General features: G+C 40.6%; 1 protein-coding gene across 5 annotated transcripts in view; it reads left to right on the top strand.

Moving 5' to 3' along the window:
• LOC126418908 (dehydrogenase/reductase SDR family member 11-like) overlaps positions 1 to 13,648 on the top strand; it is a 290,829-nt gene that overhangs the window by 93,588 nt on the left and 183,593 nt on the right. The window contains exon 6 of one of the 5 annotated variants that reach the window (XM_050085928.1): positions 2,711 to 3,442. The exons of the other annotated variants lie outside the window; for them this stretch is intronic. Within the exon in view, the coding sequence (XP_049941885.1) occupies positions 2,711 to 2,752 (42 nt within the window). The 3' untranslated portion in view covers positions 2,753 to 3,442. Of the gene's footprint in view, positions 1 to 2,710; positions 3,443 to 13,648 lie in introns of those variants that run through there. 5 annotated transcript variants of the gene reach the window in all.

Here is a 13,648-nt window from a genome sequence, read left to right as displayed (position 1 = left end):
TCTGGAGGCCAGTGGGAAGAAAGAAACAGTGGGTATCGGAGTGACAACAGATCATCTGTTCCTAGTGAGATTTTCGGTTCACGAACGTAACTTGGAATTACTGTGTTTTGTTTGCAAATAAGCAATATTACGTTTTGATGATTTTCACGGGTTTGCAGCCGGGTTCCATCGTCCTGACGACAATACGATATTTCGGCGGACCATCTGGCCGCCATCCTCAGGTGAGATTGAGTGCACAGTCACGCCGGAACTGAAGAGACCTCAGATTCGGCGGCTCCTTTATACCGCGGGCACTGGCCGTTGCGCGTGCGCGAGCAACGGAAGAGCTGCCCTCTGTGAGGTGAAGAATTACAGCGGCGCCAGCGGTGAAAACTGTCAAAAGCGAGGAATTGCAAAATTAAAATGCAGCCGGTCGGAAACCAGACCGTTGTTGTTTTATCTGTGATAAAATAGGATTCCACGTCTTGCTTAAAGGAAAACCTTTGTCTCTATTAATAATATCATCAGACAGACGTATTTCAATTGATTCTTTCAATACACAATCCCAATAACGGGAAGCCGGGACAATAATTTGCGTCTCTTTGAAGGACATTTTGTGCCCTTCATTAAGACAGTGTCCGGCAACGGCTGATTTTTCCGGCTGGAGCAGACGTGTATGCCGTTGATGTTCCACACAACGATCTTGAACTGTACGAATAGTCTGTCCGATGTAGGCCTTGCCGCAGTGACAGGGAATCTTGTAAACCCCAAACATTTTGTTTGTATCTTTAAATACAACGGATACTATTCTTTATATTGTAGGCTGCGATAATGTCTAGCCCAGGTAATAACAATAGGAATGTCAAACTACCACAGTGACACATTTGGTATCCATTATGATGATCGTTTGTCCCTGTGCAGGCCGGCTTCAACAAAATATTTTCGCATTAGGAGGAGGAAGTTGGTGGTCCCACCGCAACGATAAACGCCTTTGTTTTAATGATATCCACTCCAAGACCGTGATACACTCTTCCCTATTCCTCGATAATACAAAACGTGCTGCTCTTCTTTTAACTTTACCGACGTACTCCGTTAGTCCTATCTGATATGGATTCAACAGCGCGCAGCAGTACTCCAAAAGAGGACGAACAAGTATAGCGTAGGCAGTCCTTTTAGCAGATCTGTTGCATCTTCTAAGTGTTCTGCTAATAAATCGCAGTCTCTGGCTCGCCTTCGCCACAACATTTGCTATGCATTCTTTCCAATTTAAGTTGTTCGTAATTATAATTCCTAGGTATTTAGTTGAATTTACAGCCTTCAGATTTGATTAATTTATGCTGTAACCGAAATTTAATGGCTATCGTTTACCACTCAGTGGATGACCTCACACTTTTCATTATTTAGGGTCAATTCCCAATTTTCACACCATACAGATGCCGCCCTCGGTAGCTGAGTGGTTGCCGACACGGTAGCTCAGCATGTTCGGTCAGAGGGCCGATTGTCCTCTGTAATAAAAAAACTGAGTAAAAAGGAATCAATGATCAACTTGGATGGACGCCATATGACGTACGCACAGACCAAACGCAACGAACTATACTGACCAAAATGAAAAAGAATAACAAAAAACGTGGTCAGCGCGTCAGAATGCAATCCTAAGGGCTCGTGTTCGATTCCCGGAGATTTTCTCCGCCCAGGGACTGGGCGTTGTGTTGTCTTCATCATCATCATTTCATACTCATCGACGCGTAAGTCGCCGAAGTGGCGTCAAATCGAAAGACTTGCACCCAGCGAACGGTCTACCCGACGGGAGGCCCTAGTCTCACGATATTTTTTTTTTTTTTTTTTGCCGTACTGGTATCTTTTCTAAATCATTTTGCAATTTTTTTTCGAGCCTGTAATGATTTCACTACACTATAAACGCCAGTATCTTCTGCAAAGAACCTAAAACGGATCGTCAGCTTGTCTCGTAAATCGTTGATGTAGAGCAGGAACAGCGGATGGCATATAATACTTCCTGGGGAACGTCAGAAATCATTTCTGTTTTACTCGACGACTTTCCATCAGCTACTACGAATTGTGGTCTCTCTGATAGAGAGTCACGAATCCCTCCGCATAACTCAGACGATATTCCATAAGCACGGAATTTCATTACAAGCCGCTTGTGAGGTACAGTGTCAAAAGCCTTCACGAAATCTAATTTTTACGGTTCTTTTCTTTGACATATAAAGATGCAAAATAAGGATGCAAGTAGGGTGAAAATAACGTGAAGGAGGTCTTAGAAAAAGTCAGACTTTCTGAAGTGGCAGACAGGAAAGGGCGCGAGAAATATTCAGTTCCAAAAAGGACGATAGGTTATAGACGTAAAGCCGTAAAGGAAAATGAAGTCTGTCTTAGGAAATTGTAAGCTTTAAAGATAAGATTTGTTGATGAACAGGGAACAGTACTGTATGCTCTTCCAACATTTATACCCCAGGGGAAGCAATAGAACGATCATCACGCCACCGTCACTGCCTGTTCCAGCAATTAATAAGCCGACCCTGTGAAGATTCGGAGTAATGGCCAGCAAAAAGAAGAGTATATGTGAACTTGCAGGTCGAATAATGGTGTCTGCTTTTAGTGATAGATATTTAATATTAATTTTCGTTTCTTTTGGAATATTTCTCAGTTTTTTAATTATTTATCATCCGAAAGAAAACATAAAGGTAATGACATCCTTACATTTCTGTTCCAGGTTCATGACATTATCATCCTGCCAACTGGAAACCCTATGTAGATATCATCATGAAATGCACCGAATGAGATTTCTATTGATAACCAAATATGCGATTCAGGATATTCTTCTACTGATTTCTACATTGCCATTCAGTCAAATCAGCGTAAGAACTACACACAAAAAAACAGAACGGTTCTCTTGAAGATTGGGGCTACCGTGCGCAACAGAACTTGAATGCCCAGCAGAAGAGTGGACTGAGGAGACCCTGCCGGCCGGAGTGGCCGAGCGGCTAAAGGCGCTACAGTCGCAGGTTCGAACCTTCCTCGGGCATGGATGTGTGTGATGTCCTTAGGTTAGTTAGGTTTAAGTAGTTCTAAGTTCTAGGGGACTTATGACCACAGCAGTTGAGTCCCATAGTGCTCAGAGCCATTTGACCCATTTTTTGAGGAGACCCTGCGGAACCTGTACTCAATCCGAAAAGCCACATCGCTGTTGCAGGAGCTTACGTACGATTTTGTGTAACTTAATATTGTTAATGTATATAAATTGCGGAAGGGTCTGTGGTCATGAAATGAGGGGTCAACAATAAAGAAAAATAAAAAAGTATTTATCTGCTTACAATCATAAATCGATGTTGAGTTCCGAAAGTTAACAACAGCACGTCCATATGTTTTCCTGAGCTTTGGTCTACAACTTCTCCATCATCGTACTCCTTCGTGGGCGCTAATGAGAAAGTAAAACTCTCTCACACACCGCTGTCGTGTTTCTTATTCAAGAAGTGGTATGGCCTCACTGAGTTGAGGAATTTCTGTATAGAAACAGGAAATAAAGAAACCTTGCAGTGAATAAGAAAGTAATGAATGATCGAGTATATGTAAGTATTAATTCATTGATCAGATTTGCCAATGAAGTAGTAACGAACCGGTAAATAGAACTTATCCATTATAAGCAATAACTCACTTACTTTCCTGACCACCACCAACATTCCATTGTGATAGAGATAAATATCTCTGGGTACGATCACACGCACATGGTTATCCTCGCCATATACCCCATCGTCTTCCACTGCTACCGACTAGCTAGTACAGACACAGACACACTATAAGCTAACGAAGCCTGAACTACATCTGGTCACCACCACAGAAAAAAGAAGACTTCAAAAGCACACAGTTCAACCAATAAGCACATTTTTAAAAGACGCGATGGTGAAAACGTGAAGTGGAAATTTTGAACTGCTTGCGTAAGTGTCCAATAATAGGACATTCTGAACTACATAGGGTAATTGAAGTTGTGGTCTTGCGGAACATACGTGATGACAGAAGGACGGCAAACTGTAGCTTGCGCAACAAAAAGTTGTTGTAATCGTACTAACAATAGACTAACTCCAAAAAAAAAAAAAAAAAAAGAAAAAACTGCCCTACTGGAACATATATAAAACTGTTTTATCACATATCTAGAGTGTATAAGATAGAGTGCAAGACTTAATTATTTGAACGAAATGGAAGTGTTGGGGACATATAGTCAGACGAATGAATGACAGATGGAGCAAACCATTTTAATTTTTAATTGCCCAGAGGAAAATAGTCCCCCATTCGAATCTTCAGCCAAAGACTACTAATCGGGATGTTATCGTCACAAATTAAAAAAAATATCTGAGCTTCTAAGGGCCAGATTGTGGAATGTCAGATCCTCTAATCCAGTCTCTATTCCGGTTGGTAAGTTAGGGAACTTTAAAAGATTAATTGATAGCTAGAAGTTAGACATAGTGAGTATTAGAGAAGAACAGTGGCAGGAAGGACAGGATGCCTGGCTAGGTGAGTACAGGATATTCAACAAAAAACAAAATAGGCGTACTGCAGGAGTAGGTCTAATAACGAACAACGCAATACGAATGCGTGAAAACTACGAGCACTATGAACAGCTCTATGAGCAGATCACCATAGAGAATATACACACGAAGCTACAGTCGACCACAATAATAAGTGTATATATGCCTACAAACACTGCAAATGACGAAAAGGTTGAAAAATGAAAAATATATGGTGAGGTAAAAGAAATTATTCAGTATGTTATTGGAGCCCAGGGACGCGCTCGTTGCAACGCCTCCCAGAGGCTACGTTTGTTCTCGTATCGACCGAGATGCATCAACAGTGGCGCCATAGGTGATGCTATAGCCTAATTAGTAGTAATGGTTAACTTATACAGTGGTATGATTACTTATTTCGATTTTCACTCGCTGCTCTAGGGTCAGAAAAATCAACAGTTTTCGTCTTAGCACCAGAAATATTCAGTCTGTAATCTTCATCTATTTCATTCATCAAAATGACATTTTTTAAATCACTTTCGCTTTGGTTAATGATCCCTTGATTGTCTGCATAAAGTTGTGAAGTCGTGTTTATGTCGTTAAAAGTGAATATTAAATAAATTGCAACCAAGTTGTCATTACTACACCGACACATTAATTAAGAAGAATACTTATCTCTTATGGTCACCAAAAAATAAGTTCACTGTACTATGATGTGTGAGCGGTCTTGGGTTCGCCTTGTGGCAAGGGTAATTAAGTGAATAAATTATCATCTAATAAATAAAAACAGGAAACTGTAAAATAATTTATTTTTAAATACTATTTCATAATTTGTTAGCACTGCATTTTCAAGCAAGATTATTAAGAGACACGTATTCCATGTCCAAATAACGTAACTGCACAACAGAAAGTAATTCCTCTGAAACGAAAATGCAGAGCATTTATCTGCACTTTGCCACGGCGAATCCCTTCTACATCGCATCACCGGTCGGGTGCATTAGAATATCATGAACCTGGAACAAAAAATCATCGGTCTCTTCGTTTGCACTGTTGAATTGGCGAGATAAAACGAAGCGGAAGGTGAAGTGTGGAAGAAATACAGCAAAAATTAAAATTTTCAGTGCACAGTAGCCACGACATATTGAAAAAAAAACAGTCACTTGATAAACTGTAGTTTGCGAAATACGTGAGCTTTTGTGAACTAGTGCACATCTGCGGGTTTCATAGAACAAAATAAGCTTTACCTGTACTCTCGGATGTTGGGACAACAGGAAGATGACAGCATTCGCTGCATCTGCTTATTCCAGGTAGGGGAGTTCGTTGTACATATCAGCTGTGTAGTGCATAGTTCTATCAAAGAACTCTGTCTTCACCAATCAAGGAGATATTTGCTGTAAAGATAAAAAATGAAAAGAGAAAGATTCAAAGAGTGAGTATAAACAGTAATTGCTGCCCTGCAGCTTTTACTATTCATGCGCCCAAGTTCTTGTAGGTTATTTTAAACAGTTGTAAGAGTTTCATTTGAGACGAGCACCATACAGGAATTAATCTTTAATATATTCTCCATTATCATATACAATCTGTGGTTTCTTATGATTCGATCTTTTCTCAATAAAGTGTGAAGGAATCAATTAGTTTTTAAGGTTTAAGCAGCCATCAAGCTGAGTTTGAAAACTATCTTTGTTGTTTGAGGGTCCCTCTAAAGGTGCTGGATAAAGAACTGAAAGCATCTTCTTTTCTCTATAGCAAGTCTGAAGAAGGCAATTTGTTTTTAAGGTTTAAATAGTCGTCAATCCAATTTCGAAACGCATCTTTGTTATATGGTCCCTAGAAGAATATGAATTATTTTGGAAATGTCGTGGGATGGAGATATAAGACCCAACCTCTCGTCTCAACGCCAATTGTCAAATAACGTCATATGTCCGCCTTACAAACGGAATTCAACACGTACTGTCTAAATGCATATCATACTTCATTGTACCTCATACACGTAAACGCTCGTCAGCCTAAAATACACCAAGGAGAATTAGGCTTTCTTTTTGTGGATGACACTAGGAGTGTAATCGATCCAAGCATATATATGGCACAGAAGAAACGACAAACAATGTTTTGAAAAGCATCATTGACTGGTTTTCTGCGAATGATATCATTATAACTTTCAAAAAGACATAACATATTCAGTTCAGTACATCTAGAGGAAACTTCTAAATTTGTAGGTGTCCATATTGGTGAGAATTTAAACTGGAAAAAACACATTTTGGAGCTGCTGAAACAACTTAGTTCAGTGATATAAAATGTCTGACTGGCAGCACATCGCCGGCCGGTGTGGCCGAGCGGTTCTAGGAGCTTCAGTCTGGAACCGCGTGACTACTATGGTCGCAGGCTCGAATTCTGCCTCCGGCTTGAATGTGTGTGATGTCATTAGGTTAGTTAGGTTTAAGTAGTTCTAAGTTCTAGGGGACTGACGACTTCAGATGTTAAGTCTCATAGTGCTCAGAGCCATTTTGAACAGGCAGCACAGAAAAATTTGAAAACAACCTGGAAATTTTTTTTCTTGACAACTGCGTCTGTTTCGTAGAATAATTTCTAGTATTGTAATGTGTACAAGGTGGTGAGTAGGAATTACCGACTCAGATCTGTAGCTTTTTTTTTTAAAAAAAAGCCTTTAAATAGTTAGTATGTAGTCATATTTACAAATTAATTTGCGATTTGAGTATAAAATGACGAGTTCCACATCATTATGATTATTCGAGCAAATGATCAATGAAACACAAAACTAACTAAAAGTGAGTATAGCAGGATATCGATTTTAGTTGTCTATGTTCAATTAGTGATGATCAATCAAGAAATAGGACTCAGCTGAGTTGTCATACAACTGTATTCGTTCCTTCCACTTATCAAAATATTCATGAATATCATTATATGTGCCTACTTTAGAGTTCCCCTGTTTTAGCCCTCTATCGCTTGAGGATTATGTTTTTCTTCTTTTTTCTTTCTATCAGCAGTGTCTTCTCCGCCCTCCCACGAATTCTTCTCTTGTGCAGGCCTCTTCATGTCAGAGCAGGGCTATAACTTACATCCAACGTCCCCAATTATTCGTTCGTTGTATTCCAATCCCTAACTTCCCCAACCGTTTTTGGTCCTTTACTCTTTTCCTCGCCTGATCTATGGACAACTTCCTCATCGGTTGTCAATGTACTTATTTTTCAGCATCCCTCTGCAGTACCACATTTCAAACACTTTGAAGCTCTTATTTTGTGATTTTCCCATAGTCCATGTTTCATTTCCATACTGTGTTGTGCTCAGGCGTACATTCTCAGAAATTTCTTCCTTCCTTAAATAAGAGCATATGATTGATAAAAGCAGATTCCTTTTGAGAGGAACGTCTTTTTTTCCTGTGATGGTCTGTTTCTTATTTCCTCATGCGTTTGCAGTCATGGTTTCATTGCTTCCAAGGTAGCAAAATTCTTCTACTTAAGAACTGATAATACAGGGTAAATTATAGCTAACGCTCCGAATGATTCAATTATTCCACTTTCTTGACATGTGACAAACAGAGAGGTCACTGCCATTATGCTGATATATTTTGGGTTTGTTTTTAAAGTTGTCGAGGTCGATAAACAGCCGTGCGCTAATGTGCCATGACAAACCGTCCCTGTGTTCAGAATGAGATTTTCACTCTGCAGCAGAGTGTGCGCAGATATGAAACTTCCTGGCAGATTAAAACTGTGTGCCGGACCGAGACGAGGTACTGGCAGAAGTAAAGCTGTGAGGACGGGGCGTGAGTCGTGCTTGGGTAGCTCAGTTGGTAGAGCAATTGCCCGCAAAAGGCAAAGATCCCAAGTTCGAGTCTCGGTCCGGCACGCAGTTTTAATCTGCCAGGAAGTTTCGTCCCTGTGTTGTTTCGGAAAATACAGAATAAGAATAAAACAGAGCTCTCAGTTACCCGAGTATGCCACTATCTGTATTTAACAACATACTGGCCGCTAAAGTGTGGAGAAAGCCAAACGCAAGAGACTCCAACATAGTTATGAATTTTACAAATACAAACTCTCGTGAAGTAGATGCATTCAAGATACATCCTCAAAAAGGGCAAAGTTTCTTTGAACCCGAAAGATTTCAATCTAGGTATGTAGATTGTCAATAAGTTGCTGTCACTAATGGGTAATATCAAACAAAGATTAACTCTGTCTGGCAAAAAATAGAGCAAAAAAATTTCCGTCTCAGCATACAGAAGAATAATTACAATAAATATGCAGGTGTACCGTGTTTTCAAAAAATCTCAGATAAAACTGCAAAACATCTCAATAATGGTATCATCACTGTAGACTATAGCGTTAATATTAACCTGGCTTAAAGAATAGTAGGCATCGTCAAACGGATAAATATGGTCAACCTGAAGCATGTAAAATTATATGCTCCCATAGGCAATTCCATTACAAGCAAAAACATTTATAAAACACACGAATTTGCAACAGATATACACAAAACACAAGGAGTTCAGTTTCCTTAAATGACCTTTACTACTCCAAACGACTCAGAAACAGATGGAGGAGCTGCAGATGTACACTGAAAAAGGGAAAATAATAAATTAAACAGTGCATTTTTGTGGCAGTATTTTTTCGGCGCTCTTAAGGACTTTATAATGTAAGTACCAATCTGTATCAATTTTAATAAGTATATTCTAGAAAAAAATTGACTTGCAATTTAGTAACACTCTGATGATCATCGAATGCAGTTTTGTACTGGTTTTATCCTTAGGATTTTAGTATATAATTCGCGACAGTAAAAGAGGCAAAAGTAATATTGTCGAATTTAAGTTACGGCTGAGATGAATATATATATCTTTGGACTGGAGCATAAAAATATTGTGTGAAAGGAGTCCTGAAAATCTGAAAGGAGAAGTGAATTTAAGATATGACTTATAGGCATCCAATCTGCGGTACTGAGAACAGTGAAGTGATTAGAAATAAGAGTATATCATGCTACCACATAACGCCACAACGCAAAAAAATAGCGTTAACTCTTCAGGAGCTGTGATGAATTACACGTGTGCTAATGAACATAGCAGACTCCGCCCTAAAGTATGGCTACATAATAGGTACAATAAAACTGCAGCATCAGTTGAAAGTGTATGCATCTGATAGGTTTTATTTTATTGTACTTGTAAGATGGCATCGAAGAAGCAATGTTGGAAATAAAAGAAAGGTTTAAGTGTGGGATTAAAATTCAAGTGAAAGGATATCAATAATACGATTCGTTGATGACAGTGCTATCCTGAGTGAAAGTGAATAAGAATTACATGATCTGTTGAATGGAATAAACAGTCTAATGAGTACAGAAGATAGACTGAGATTAAATCTAAGAAAGACGAAAGTAATGAGAAGCAGCAAACATGAGAACAGCGAAAAACTTAACATCAGGACTGATGGTCGCGAAGTAGATGATGTCAAGGAATTCTGCTACCTATGCAGCAAAATAACCAATGACGGACGGAGAAAGGACATCAAAAGCAGATTAACAGCGGCAAAAACTGCTTTCCTAGCCAAGAGAAGTCTACTAGTACCAAACATAGGCCTTAATCTGAGGAAGAAATTTTTGAGAATGTACGTTTGGGGCACTGGATTGTATGGTTGCGAAATATGGACTGTGAGAAAACTGGAAAAGATGGGAATCGAAGCATTTGAGACGTGGTGCTACAGAGGAGTGTCGAAAGTTCAATGGACTGATAATGTAAGGAATGAGGAGATTCTGCGCAGAATCGGAGAGGAAAGGAATATGTGGAAAACACTGGCAAGGAGAAGGGACAGGATGATTGGACATCTGATAAGACATCAGGGAATGACCTCCATGGTACTAGAGGAAGCTGTAGAGGGCAAGAACTATGGAGGAAGACAGCAAATAATTAAGGACGTAGGTTGCAGGTGCTACTCTGAGATGAAGAGGTTGGCACAGGAAAGGAATTCGTGGCGGGCCGCATAAAACCAGTCAGATATTGGTGACTCAAAAAACAAAAAACAAAAGCAAAAAAGAAAGTGGCAAGATTTTGCCCATTACGATTCTTTCGACCCACACTTTGACATGTACTTTGATTGAGTTTTGATGTCATTTGATAAGCGGATTTTCGTTTTTTTGCGAAAATAGGAGATGAATGACATGGTCAAGTAGACCTTGGTGCTAATAACTGAATTTCTCTTGTATGTTGGATGATCGGATTTAATGTAGCGTGGCTGTGTAGCACTTAGTGGGGACATTGGTTTCTTGGTAGCTGTACCTGTTTCCCACGATTTTGACATGGTGGTTCCCGATTGGTGTATTTGTATGACGAGATGGGAGAAAGAATTTTCTGGAGTTTGTGGTCGGCCGGAGTGAGGGGAGTGGAAGTACGAACAGGATATGCTAAGATTATGATTCGCCCGTCCTTGCTTAGGGGAGAGGTAACGAGCGGTGAGCTGGAGAGCCAGCACTTTCGGGTAAGGGGACTTCTGTCGTGAGTCTTGGGAAGATTTCTGTCAGAGTCCCCGGGATAGGTAGGACTTCTGCTGCAGGCGTTAGCTAGGGTACTGAACATTGTTCTTCGTTTAAAACTGATGTGAATTCGCCTCTGCTGCATCTACATCTACATCCATACTCCGCAAGACACCCGGCGGTGTGTGGTGGAGGGTACTTTGAGTAACTCTATCGGTTCTCCCTTCTATTCCAGTCTCGTTCGTGCAAAGAAAGATTGTCGGTATGCCTCTGTGTGGGCTCTAATCTCTCTGATTTTATCCTCGTGGTCTCTTCGCGAGATATACGTAGGAGGGAGCAGTACACTGCTTGACTCCTCGGTGAAGATATGTTCTCGAAACTTCAACAAAAGCCCGTACCGAGCTACTGAGCGTCTCTCCTGCAGAGTCTTCCACTGGAGTTTATCTATCATCTCCGGAACGCTTTCGCGATTACTAAATGATCCTGTAACTAAGCGCGCTGTTCTCCGTTGGATCTTCTCTATCTCCTCTATCAATCCTTTCTGGTACGGATCCCACACTCGTGAGCAATATTCAAGCAATGGGCGAACAAGTGTACCGTAACCTACTTCCTTTGTTTTCGGATTGCATTTCCTTAGGACTCTTCCAATGAATCTCAGTCTGGCATCTGCTTTACCGACGATCAACTTTATATGATCATTCGATTTTAAATCAATCCTAATGCCTACTCTCAGATAATTTATGGAATTAACTGCCTCCAGTTGCTGACCTGCTATATTGTAACTAACAAGGGGAAGGCCTCAGACAAGGCCAACCGGTTCGGCTCAGATTTGGCAGGTCGCCTGTGTACAACCTAAAACGAAAGAATCTAAAATATTTTGGGTCAACACCCCTACGTTTTTGAGAAAATCAACCCTAAAAGTTATGACCGAGCGATCGACTCAAAATTGGCAGGATCGATGGATGATTGTAAATAGAGCATTTTTCATCATCAGGTATGGGGTCCGAAAACGCATACTTTTCCAGAAACCGAAATAAGAAACTTTTAGAACTACTGCTTCTGTACCCACATGTTTAACGCCTGTCGGCGACAGCACCGATAGCGCCACGGCCAAGGTAACTGTTTGGTAATCGGAGAACCCGGGGTCGAATTTCGAAGAAACCTGGTGGATGTTATTCTTTTCGTTTGTATTTTTCCATATCTCAATTGATAGGGATAGGAGGGTTAATAAGGTAAGTAAATCAATAACGAATGATAATAATAAGGCAGGCAAACTAATTTCCCAAACGCCGTGAGTTAGCAAAGTATTAAACTTTTAAGCCTTGTCACATGGAAGAAACCCCGAGTAAAAGTGCTGCGACTTCCTCGCGAGGAATCACAGATAGCCAACCATGCGACGCTTGTTTATAGCGAGGTACGGGATAGAATGCACGCGGGGAGAGTTATGTTGTCCCGGTTACCTCTTCGTCATATCATAGGGAAGGATCAGTGTAGATGTCGAAAGATTGCATTGGTGCCGTGAGTAAATTTGTTTCGAATGTTTATATGACAAGTACCACCCATCTAGTTGTTCGAAGAAAAGTGAGGATACGTAACAGTGCCTGGAAGAGCCATTGTAAAAAGACCTGGAGTAACGTTTCAGTTGTTTACTATCCCAAGAGGTTTGAGAAATTTATTTGCCTACTTTATTATCATTCATTGTTGATTATTTACCTTATTATCTCTCCTATCCCTATGAGTTGGGATATGGAAAAATACAAACCAAACGAATAACATCCACTACGTTTCTTCAAGATTCGCAGCCAGTTACCTTGGCCGTTGCACTATCGCTGCTGTCGGCGAAAAGCGTTGACACTGTGGGTACAAAAGCGGCAGTTGTAAAAGTTTCTTACCTCGATTTCTGGAAAAGTATGCGTTTTCGGACCCCATACCTGGTGATGATAAATGCTCTATCTACAATTATCTGTCGATCCCGCCAACTTTGAGTCGATCGCTCGCCATAACCTTTACGGTTGATTTCCTCAAAAACGCGGGGGTGTTGACTCAAAATATCTTAGAGCTCTTCGTCGTAGGTTGTACACAAGCGACCTGCCAAATCTGAGCCGAATCGGTTAGCCGTGTCTGAGGCCTTCCCCTTTTAAATGATAAAGGTTCTTTCTGTGTATGTATTCGCAGCACATTACACTTGTCTACATGAGATTCAATTGCCATTCCCTGCACCATGCGTCAATTCGTTGCAGATCCTCCTGTATTTCAGTACAATTTTCCATTGTTACAACTTCTCGATATATTACAGCATCATCCGCAAAAAGCCTCAGTGAACTTCCGATGTTATCCACAAGGTCATTTATATATAATGCGAATAGCAACGGTCCTACGACACTTCCCTGATGCACACCTGAAATCACTCTTACTTCGGAGGACTTCTCTCCATTGAGAATGACATACTGCGTTCTGTCATCTAGGAACTCTTCAATTGAATCACACAATTGGTCTGATAGTCCATGTTCTCTTACTTTGTTCATTAGACGACTGTGGGGAACTGTATCGAACGCCTTGCGGAAGTCAAGAAACACGGCATCTGCTTGGGAACCCGTGTCTATGGCCCTCTGAGTCTCGTGGACGAATAGCGCGAGCTGGGTTTCACACGATCGTCTTTTTCGAAACCCATGCTGATTCCTACA

The sequence above is a fragment of the Schistocerca serialis genome, chromosome 9, assembly GCF_023864345.2.
Source record: "Schistocerca serialis cubense isolate TAMUIC-IGC-003099 chromosome 9, iqSchSeri2.2, whole genome shotgun sequence".
Taxonomy (NCBI): Eukaryota; Metazoa; Arthropoda; class Insecta; order Orthoptera; family Acrididae; genus Schistocerca; species Schistocerca serialis.
The sequence above is the reverse complement of the archived record's forward strand: the minus strand, read 5'-3'. Positions and strand labels throughout refer to the sequence as shown.